The sequence below is a fragment of the Buceros rhinoceros genome, unplaced genomic scaffold (assembly GCF_000710305.1).
Source record: "Buceros rhinoceros silvestris isolate BGI_N320 unplaced genomic scaffold, ASM71030v1 scaffold14676, whole genome shotgun sequence".
In the NCBI taxonomy this organism is placed as follows: Eukaryota; Metazoa; Chordata; class Aves; order Bucerotiformes; family Bucerotidae; genus Buceros; species Buceros rhinoceros.
The window spans coordinates 39,657-50,421 of record NW_010415881.1 but is presented as its reverse complement, the minus strand read 5'-3'; the positions used below and the strand labels follow the sequence as shown (position 1 = coordinate 50,421).

Here is a 10,765-nt window from a genome sequence, read left to right as displayed (position 1 = left end):
AATAATAACAATACACTACTGATGCAGTGAGAGAAAATCTGCACCGTAATAAATGATGATATTATCTGCACCCAGACAAAATCTAATGAATTATGACATCCATAAATATCATAATAAATTATGACCCTAATAAATGATGACATTATCTTCCTTTCTAAGCAGAGAGGGAAGTGCTGTGAACCCTGTTTCTGATGGAGAACTCGCAGCACCGCGAAGTGAAGTGATTCAATTAATGCCACCAGCTACAGCCAGCAGCAGTCAGGGATGGATGGCAGATCTCACATCTCATGCCCCTCCAGGCTGGATACTGCATGCTATGATAAAAAAGCAGTTTATTTTCATGATATATGCTGATACCGAATGCAGATATCCACAACGTGTTGCTGTATTCAACGCATGGTGGAAGAGGACTCTTCTATTCCGGGCTCCTCAAAGAATAACTCAAACGTTTTATACGTATTAATGCCTGTGTCGTTATCGTTCTGTGTCAACAACAATCCTCTTCAAGCCTTATCTTGTCATGGACAAAAAGTAGAGCTGCCTTCAAGAAAGATTATATGATTTTAAGGCCATCAAATAAAGAAACTGGAGACTTGTCCCCATCAACCCACCTCTTTCATAAATCATTCAGGCCTGTCATTATTGGTGAATGTCTCACCTTTGCTGAGCACATGCATTTTTCATCAGCTTTGACTAATGCCTGTCCGTAGGGCTGGATGATGGGGACATCTTGCTGCTCCTGCATCTGGGCCTGCTGTACGGAAATCAAGTTTTGAGGAGTCCCATGGCAAAGTGCTGCCAGCATTGCGCATGCAAGTTAGACATGGAATGGGATATAAAAATCCTCCAAGGCCGAGAATGAGAAGCAGCACCAAATTCAGCTGGGGGATTCAATAGTTATGTTTGCACTGTGTAAAAGCTGCACTTAGAGTAAGAGGTTTATAAATTATTCATTCCCCTCTCTATACTGACCGGATTGCACGTCTGAAGCAATTATTATCTTCTAAATAGACAGTAGTAGTTAATAAAGAACTCAGTAATTACTACATGTTTACACAATGATATTAACGGCCCTAACCCATTAGCCCCTACGAGCTGAACCGGGGTCTTCAGGGAAGGGGCTTAGCCAGAGTTAAACACACAGGATGCACTGCGCCCTTCCAGCGCTTCTTCTGGCTAATATTGGGGGAATTTATGACTAAGTCCATCCATTCCTTTTAAATAAAAGCTAACGGTTGTTTTAAGACAGCAGGGTCGCGTTTGTATTGAAAAGTATCCTGACATAGCACGTACACGAGGAGTTTGGGAAGTGTTAAAGTCCACCGAAATCTCCTCCCAAACAGTTCCAGTTAAATACTTCTTTTTGCTTGGCTTTTCTTCCACGAAGTCAGTTTTACAACCGTTCTTCCGAATGAGACTTACATGCAACATTTTTAAGTGTTAAAGTAACTTATGTTCTCTGTGTAAGATGGCTCCAAACTCCTCTTGTGTGGGTACGAGTGAGAGCAGGGGTGATGAGGACAGTGCTCGTGCCCGGATATTGCATAGCAATAACCCAAGATAGGTGTTTGGAGATGGCGCGGTTGGGGCAGGGAGAGGTGTAGCCTTCTGTGAGCCCTCTTGTGGCATCTTGCTCCAGGATGAGGCCAGGCAACACCGGTCCAGGATTCCATGCAACAAATAAAACCATCAATGACCTCCCTGAGCCCAAGAGAGCTGTGAAGAAACCCAGACACTATCCTCTGGCAGGTCTCCTTGTTACCACCTCTCCCTGGTAAACCCCAGGTCTGCGATAGTTTCTGCAGCCAAATGCACTGGGAGTTAGTCAGAATACTGATACTACAAATAAAACATTCAATAAAATCCCAAGAAAAATGTCAAAAATCATATTCTGGTGTCACTGTTGGATGGGGAAGAAGAGGTATCCATCACCATCGAAGCCACTGCAGGGAAACAGGGCTCCAAGGACGGCATCACATGGGTTTCTGATGCTGACACCTCCTGGCACCTCCAGGCAGGTGAGACCAATGGAATTTTACTTTTTCTTTTCTAAGCCTATTTTCCTTATGTCGCTTCATATTTCTCTAAACAGGTGTTTGTTACGCTGAGTTTGGAGTGCGAGTCCCCAAGACCACGGGCTCTGCCTACACCTACAGCTACGTGACAGTGGGGGAGTTCGTGGCATTCTTCATCGGCTGGAACCTCATCCTGGAGTACCTGATCGGCACAGCAGCGGGCGCCAGCGCCCTCAGCAGCATGTTCGACTCTCTGGCCAACCACAGCATCAGCCGCTGGATGATCAACAGCGTCGGGACGTTGAACGGCTTAGGTGCGTCGTGCCGCGCATAGCCACCTTCATTAATTAGGGCCTGAAGAGTAATTGGAAGCTCGTCAGAAGTCAGACATGGATATTAGGGTTCATTCATTATTCACCATCTGTCTGCCTCTGGTACTTTGCCTCTGTAGTGTGGTTCACAGATTCAGGGGGATGGGATGCATGATGCTTTGAGCCCCTTCAGGATGAGCTGGCATTTAGCAGAAAAAGCACCCAGAAGAATTAGTCAAGTGTCAGGGGGCTAATGGCAGCGCAGGAGCACTTCACCTACTCAGTCCTGTTAAGGCATACGCAGAGCCTTGTTAGAAAGTACAAGCTGGTGTCTGCAGCCCTGCCATGTCAAATCAGGGCTGCGATGGTCCTGTAGGACCAGCATTTCCAGCAGCAGTCCACGGGTCCTACCAGTAAGTCGAACAGCTGGCTGTCCTGTACCCATGTCATGAAAACTTAGCGTTTGATTGATTTTTAATTAGTGCTTGGTAGATACACATATGCAAACTGGGACTGGAGGCATCAATCTTATCACCTTAATAGAATAACTTTAGCCAGCAGGGGCATCTGGAGACCACCTTTGCAATGAGACCAAGGAGTTCTGCAAAGCCTCAGGGTCTGAAGAACGTTTGAAAAAGCTCCTACCGAGTTTCTGGAGATGCTGTCCACAGCTATGGCTGGAGAGTTACACACCTCTTTTCTCTTACCCAGGGAAAGGAGAGGAGTCATACCCTGACCTTCTTGCTCTGGTCATTGCTGTCATTGTCACCATCATCGTTGCCATGGGGGTGAAGAACTCGGTGGGGCTGAACAACGTGCTCAACGTCATCAACCTGGCAGTCTGGATCTTCATCATGATTGCTGGTCTCCTCTATGTCAAAGGTGACAACTGGTCTGAAGGGCAGTTCTTGCCGTTTGGATGGCCAGGGGTAAGTTCTGGGTGCACAGAGGGACACACAGCACCTAAGCAGTGCCACCCACCCGCCACACACTCAGGTTTGCTCATGGTATGTGTACCCTACTTCCAGTGCTCTCCAAACCTCAACTCTGCCAAACCCACCTGCGCTTTGGCCAGGGACCTCCAACTTACACCATGGCAGGCTTGGATCCAGACCTCCTCACACTGCCAAACCCCAGGCGTAGGGCAATGCTTTACCCGTATCTCCTGCCACCTCTTAGAATAAGCCCAGAACCTTTTCAAAATGTCCTTCCGGAGAATCAAACTACACATGAAAGCGTACACTAGGAAATGCCACTAATTGCCAGGCGATGGAGCAGAACGCAGTGGCCGTCTGAGACAGGACACTCAGGAGGAGCTGGCTTAACCTCTGCAGAAGGAAAGATACTTGCGCTGGCTGGTTTTCAACAACAATGTTCTCAAGCATTTGTTTCGAGCACTTCATAATGCCACCTGCCAGTACTTATTTTATGGATGTTCCCTCAAAGCTTACTGAGAATTTGGACATATTTGGCTTTTTTAGCTTGCTTGCACTGGTTTTTATCCAAGGATGAACAGAGACTGAAAATATCTCAGCTGGCCTAACCCCAAGATAATTTCTCAGATTTACACAGCTCGACTCCATCAGGGTTTTGTTCAGAAAAATAAGCAAGAAAGTAAAGTAAACCAAGAATCTTGATTATTGAAATGGTCCCAAGCTGCCATACGGTCCCTGCACCTCCCTTCAGTAAATTGATACCTCTCTGCCAGAGAGCAACGGTGAGGAGAAGAGCACCAAGGCCCATTTGAGAGCAGAAGTCATATTTAGCTTTGGATTGTGCTTGGCTTTTTATGCCATACAACAGGAATGAAAAACAGAAAATAGAAAATAGCTGATTTGGAGCAAATCAGCTCAACAAAGACCTCCTGCCAAAAAAATTAAGTTTTAGGAGATACTTATCCAAACCACACCAAAATTGATAGGATCTTCCCACCATTTTCAGCTGGCTGGTTGTCCCCAAAATGTTTGTAAAAGTAAATCCACCCCAGCATGAGCATGAGATCCTCAGGAGCACAGGGGATGCTTTAAAAAGGTAATTTCAGGTAGTCCCCTGGAAGAGGTGAGTTTACTGTGCTCTCCATCACTAAACAGCTGAGATGACAGGGCTGTGAAGGACACATGGCACCAAGATAATTAGATGTAGTGAGGGTGTTACAACTGCCCGTTAGCTCACTCACAGCCACGGTCTTCAGCCCGCTTCAGTGTTCCAATCCTATAAATGTCCTTGCTAATATTGTATATTTTTCAAAATCACATAAAAAAATAACCAAACAGTACAAATAACTCCCCATCCAAGTGCTCCAACGTGTGCTCCCGACCTGTCTGCAGCTTCCAAGCAAAACAGGGGTTGTTTAGAAAGCTGCGCACATCTGATGTTGCTGCTCTCCTCTGCTTCCTCTGCTGGTGGATCTTGCTGCCACTTGAGACATCTTGCTAGGATGGAACATGTAAACACGCTCCAAATCCCTGCTAATATAAACGGATTTGGGGTGGAGGATTGTGAAAGCAAACCTGAAATTGGTTAATTGTCTCCTCTGCTGCTGCCAGGATCTCCCAGCAGACTCGGGCGCTTTGTGGGCACGGGTTCATGGTGCACGAAGAGTGAGCTGCAGATGCCTCCAGCGATTTGGGTCTCGTGTTGAGATCTTTTCCCTAGACCAGCTCCTAGGTTGTGGGTGCTCCCAGGATCAGTCCCCTGATGGGAATGCCCAGCTCTGTATGTGCACCCCCTGATCTGTCCCCACTCACCCCTTAGTTCAGGCAAGGCAAAACGGGGCTCCCTCGTTTTTGCTCTGTTCCTTCTCCCTGGCTGGGTGCCAGCCTCCCTCCTGACACCCAGATGCTTGCTCCTCCACACAGGTGCTCAAAGGGGCTGCAACCTGTTTCTATGCCTTCATCGGCTTTGACATCATTGCTACCACAGGAGAAGAAGCGAAGAATCCCAACACCTCCATCCCCTATGCCATCACGGCCTCGCTCGTCACGTGCTTGACAGCCTATGTATCCGTAAGTACTAGCTATACGTACCTAAAAGTACATAAATACATATGTGTGCATACAGATATCATAGAATCATCAAATCACAGACTGCTCTGGGTTGGAAGGGACCTTTAAAACTCATCCAATCCAACCCTCCTGCAGGGAGTAGAGACATCTGCGACTAGAGCAGGTGGCTCAGAGCTCCAAGGTCCAACGTAACCCGGAATGTTTCCAGGGATGGGGCTTCTCCCACCTCTCGGGGCAACCCTGTGCCAGTGTCTCACCACTTTCACAGTAAAAAAAAAATTCTTCCTTATATCTAATCTGAATTTCCCTCTTTCTGTTTAAAACCATTACACCTTGTGCTGTCACAAAAGCCCCTGATGAAAAGACTGTCCCCATCTTTCCTGTAGTCCCCTTTAGTACTGGAAGGCTGCTACAAGGTCTCCCTGAAGCCTTCTCTTCTCCAGGCTGAACAACCCCAACTCTCTCCCCTGTCCTCACAGCAGAGGGGTTCCACCCCTCACATCATTTCTGTGGCCTCCTCTGGCCACGTTCCAACAAGTCCATGTCTTTCCAGAGCTGGACCCAGCGCTGCAGGGAGGTCTCATCAGAGTGGAGCAGAGGGGCAGGATCACCTCCCCTGACCTGCTGGACACACTAAAAAACCCACAAAACCAAACCCAAACCAAAAGCCAAACAACCCCAAAAGCCCACTTATCTATTGTGTCCCTTCTGGGCATCTGTGTGGCACCTCTCTCCATGAGCTGGAGTTCCAGCCTGACCCTCCACAAGGGCCCTTTCTTCAGTGGGAACCCAGAAACTGAGCCATCAGCTCTGTTACTGTGTCACCACAGTGTCCTGCTGCAGGACAGACCCATCCCAGTTTGTCCCGCAGATCCCTCTGCTGGCTGCAGGGAGATGGTGGCACCATTTTTATCTCACATCATGTCCCCACCCACAGCTATTTTTGCATCCAAAAGTGCAGCAAAGTGGAAAGAGCAGAAGCATTCCGTGTTTTGGGCCAAAGCAGCACTGCCTCCTCTGGAGATATGGGACGGGGTCCAAGTGAGGGGGAGGATGGGCAGGGATGACCATGTAAGAGATACCCAGCTGCTCTGCACCCCAAAAAGTGCATATCTGTGCTCGGAGGTTTTCCTGTAGAAGAGCAAAACTGAGTCATGAATGAGAAAAAAAATATTGTTCTGATTGTTTCCAAGAAACTCACCCCCTGTGTCTCCTGCGGCGTGGTGGGCTTCCCTCAAAACCAGTTTCTCTGTAGCTCAGATAGGGTCAGAGTGTTGCCCCAAGCAATACCATCTTGGGGTTTGGGTCCATTCCATGGGGAGCGCATGACTCAGGCAACACAGTCCCCACACAAGAACGTGGCCAATGTGCGTGTTATTGACCCCACTGAGTCCCACCAGCCTCCTGCATCACCACTGGAGCAAGGTTCAAGGTGTCACCTTGCTGCTTTGGAGGGCTTATCGATAACGTTCTACAACCCCTCCACAGGGAGATACAATCCCAGTCAGACTTGACATTTTTGGCTTTCCACCCTTGGGAAACAACACCCCTGCCCTGCGAGTTCCCAGCTGACATCCATGTCCTGTTCCTCTCACCTTCCGCAGGTGAGCATCATCCTCACGCTGATGGTGCCATATGATGCCATCGACACTGAGTCCCCGCTGATGGAAATGTTTGTGGCCCGTGGTTTCTACGCAGCCAAGTTTGTTGTTGCCATCGGGTCCGTGGCTGGCCTGACCGTCAGCCTGCTGGGCTCCCTCTTCCCAATGCCAAGAGTAATTTACGCCATGGCTGGCGACGGGCTGCTCTTCAGGTCAGTCATGCCCACGCTGGCATTTAATTTTTCCCCCTTGGGTCCCGGAGGGTAAGTGTGCTGGGAGGGATGGGGACTTTCCTGCATCCTGACAGCCCAGTGCCATCACCTGGGAGCAGCAGGCATGCACAGATTCGGTGCTTGTGGGGCAGGACACACACCAAAGCAAAATCCTGAGGGGAAAAAATTCAGAGAGATCTATGCAGAAGTTTCTCGTTTTGTGCTGGAACACAGAGATGTAGCTTATGGGAGGACGAGATTTAATTCAAGAGTTACTGGCAAAGGAGAGCAGCTTATATGCATGAAATCCTGGCACTTAACTTGCGAGTGTCCAAGTGCCCGTTTCAGAGTTGGTTAGACCTAGCTCTAACTCCAGATCCAGTCTCAGCAGTATTTCCAGTCCCCAGGTGTCTAAGCACCAAAAAACAATGAGGGCTGAAGGGATCACAGCTCTGAGCATGGCCCCTCCAGCCACCTAAGAGTTATTGCGACAGGGAACCGCTGCCATCTGTGATTTTAACATTCTGCAACCATTTCGCACTCCAGATTTTTGTCCCACGTCAGTTCTTACACGGAAACTCCTGTAGTGGCTTGTATCGTCTCTGGGTTCCTCGCAGCGCTGCTCTCCTTGCTGGTCAGTCTGAGGGACCTGATAGAAATGATGTCCATCGGCACACTGCTTGCCTACACATTGGTGTCTGTCTGTGTCCTGCTGCTCCGATACCAGCCTGAGAGCGACATTGATGGCTTCGTCAAATTCCTCTCCGAGGAGCACACCAAGAAGAAGGAGGGCATCCTGGCCGACTGCGAGAAGGAAGCTTGCTCCCCGGGGAGTGAAGGAGAAGAGTTTGCTGGCCCACTGACCAACACGTGCGGGGCAAAAAATCTGCCGTCGCTGGGGGATAACGAGATGCTAATTGGGAAATCTGATAAATCTGCCTATAACGTGAATCACCCCAATTATGGCACAGTTGACATGACCTCAGGGATAGAGGCAGATGAGTCTGAGAACATCTACCTCATCAAGCTGAAGAAGTTGATTGGCCCTCGCTACTACACGATGAGGATCCACCTTGGACTACCGGGGAAAATGGACCGTCCCACGGCCGCCACTGGCCACACGGTCACCACTTGCGTGCTCCTGCTCTTTGTCTTGATGTTCATCTTCTGCTCCTTCATCATTTTCGGATCAGACTACATCTACGAGCAGAGCTGGTGGGCTGTCCTCCTCGTCGTACTGATGATCCTGCTCATCGTTGTGCTGGTGTTTGTGATCTTGCAGCAACCAGAAAATCCCAAGAAGCTGCCCTACATGGCACCTTGCCTGCCCTTCGTCCCTGCCTTTGCTATGCTGGTGAATATCTATCTCATGCTGAAGCTCTCCACTGTCACGTGGATCCGATTTGCCGTCTGGTGTTTCGTGGGTGAGTCCCAGATTAATTTATTTTAATTTTTTAACTGACACTCTTTTAAAAGGATGCTAATAATTACTAGCTAATTAGAATGCTTAGGGTGATGCTTCTTCAGCTGGGACATACCCAGTCCTTTGCATTTGTCCCTTGTCATCCTGAAGGTCTTAGAAACCTTGGTTAATCAAGTCCCTGAACCACAGCGAAATGGAAAACTACACCTCCAGAAAGTGTCAGTTTGATGAAAGTAAACTGCTCCATGCAAAGGTGACTATTTTGATGAGCCCTTTGAGGCAAAGTAGATGGCTTCTGGAAATTGCCTTGCCAGCAGGTTTCCTACAGAAATCTGCCTGTTTTCTTGCTGTTTCACCCACTTGAGTTTTTCAGCAGCCCACACCAGAAGCTCAGCACTGAGTTTCCAGAGCTGCCCAACCCCAACAGCCCTGGGAGAGACAGAGCCAAGGGATCTGTGGGCTCTATCTCCTCCTTGTCAAGTCCTTAACTTTGTGGCAGGAGGGTCTTGGCACTCACAGATTCTGTTGTGGACCTTTTTTGCCAAATTTAGGATTCCTGGCACATAGCCAGGAGCCTGGCATGTCCCTGGTTTCCCTTGTTTTACATTGCAACCCACTTACTCCACAAACCCAAGAGAGAAAGAGCAGCTCTCATAGCTCCTCCTGAAGGGTCCCAAGACTGGGCTATAGAGAATGAAGCAACAAGACAAGATGAAAGCCAGGGACTCCCTACAGAGAAATAATAACCCTATGGGTTAACATATATATTGCAGCAGCCCACGGGAGCCCCGGTTGCAAACACCAGACCCTGAGCATGGTGCCAGCACCCAAAAAGACCATCCCAAGTACCCCATGAGCCGCCCTTCTCTTTGGGAACAAGGTTTCTGTGAGTGAGGATTGATGCAAAGTCATAGTCAGCAGAAGTCAGCTCTCCTGGAGGAGGGGTGGGCAGGCACAGGCCACTACACTGGGGTCACCAGCCTTCATGGTTTTCTCAGATGCCTCCTGAATTTTGTAGATGTTTGAGCTCAGTTGGCAGAGCCAGGAGGTGACGCGAACAGACTTTGGATCTCCATCTGGTGTCTCAGCGAGTTTAGAGCAGTTTCTCTACCCCGCTTTGGGCAGAAGCTGCTACCACGTTTCTGCTCCATTTTGCCATTCCCCCTTTAGCTCTGGGGTGTGGACTGCCATTATCCTGAGTCAGTTCTGCATGACTGAGATCCCACAGCAAAGCTCCATCTCTGAGAGTCCCCTAACCCCAAGCTGAGCTGTTGGGCAGCCACCACGTGCACTCCTTGGGCTGGAAAAGGCAGGTTCTGTGCTTTTTTGGCCCTCAAAGGCAATAGGTGAAGTGGCAAATCCAGGGAAAGCCCTTCTACCTGGAAGCAAAGATGACTCCAGAGCATCAATTTAATCCGCTGTGATTAAATACTTCCCCCGTGGGTACATCAAACATTTCTTCAGCTGCCAGCAATGGCAACAAGTCAGTTAAGCCACTCCATTAAGGTGTGATGGACTCCACCAGCCTCACCCACAGCTGCTGGTCTGTTGAGAGAGGCACATCCCATCTGTTTTTCCAGAAGAGATGTGTGGTGCTGTCACACAGTCTCTGGGTTTAACCTCACAAGCAGTCCCTCACGGCCAGCTCACAGCATGTGGAGAGTGGATCCAGGCACAAGCATGGAAAAGTCTGGGTTTCTTCATGCTTGTGTCTGGATCCACTCAAATTTAGATCTCCAGATACATTTGCTTCTGGGATAAGCATTGGTGCAGGAAGGTGAGATCAGGAAGGGCTAGAGGGAGAAGATTAAATGAACCTCCTGAGGGGAGGAGGACAGGATTTCAGACCTGTTTTAACACCAAATACACCCGTCCTGATAACCCTGGGGCACACGTGGCTGTGAGCACCAGCAGGAGAGAGACTGACAGTACGAGGAAAGAGTAGCTGGGAGGATAACAGGGTGAAGACATGGGTTGTTGGCACTTGGGAGCCTCCACACGTCTGCCTGCTGGGAGCTGCTGTCCCACCGAAGCTGCAGATGGCACAATCACGTGGCCAGCAGTGATCCTGGCCTGATAATTAAACCATGGAGCCCTCGGGTCACAGCTGGCAGCCCGAAAACACAAACTGGACAGCTTCGAAGAGCAGACATCAACCACAACATACACTAGCTTAAGAAATATGGCTACATCTACTC

The 10,765-nt window shown here is 49.0% G+C and overlaps 1 protein-coding gene across 1 annotated transcript in view; it reads left to right on the top strand.

The window, feature by feature from the left end:
- SLC7A14 (solute carrier family 7, member 14) overlaps positions 1-10,765 on the top strand; it is a 16,115-nt gene that overhangs the window by 4,675 nt on the left and 675 nt on the right. The window contains exons 2-6 of the mRNA XM_010137585.1: positions 2,093-2,329; positions 3,038-3,255; positions 5,185-5,331; positions 6,936-7,144; positions 7,691-8,568. Of these exons, the coding sequence (XP_010135887.1) occupies positions 2,093-2,329; positions 3,038-3,255; positions 5,185-5,331; positions 6,936-7,144; positions 7,691-8,568 (1,689 nt within the window). The remainder of the gene's footprint in view (positions 1-2,092; positions 2,330-3,037; positions 3,256-5,184; positions 5,332-6,935; positions 7,145-7,690; positions 8,569-10,765) is intronic.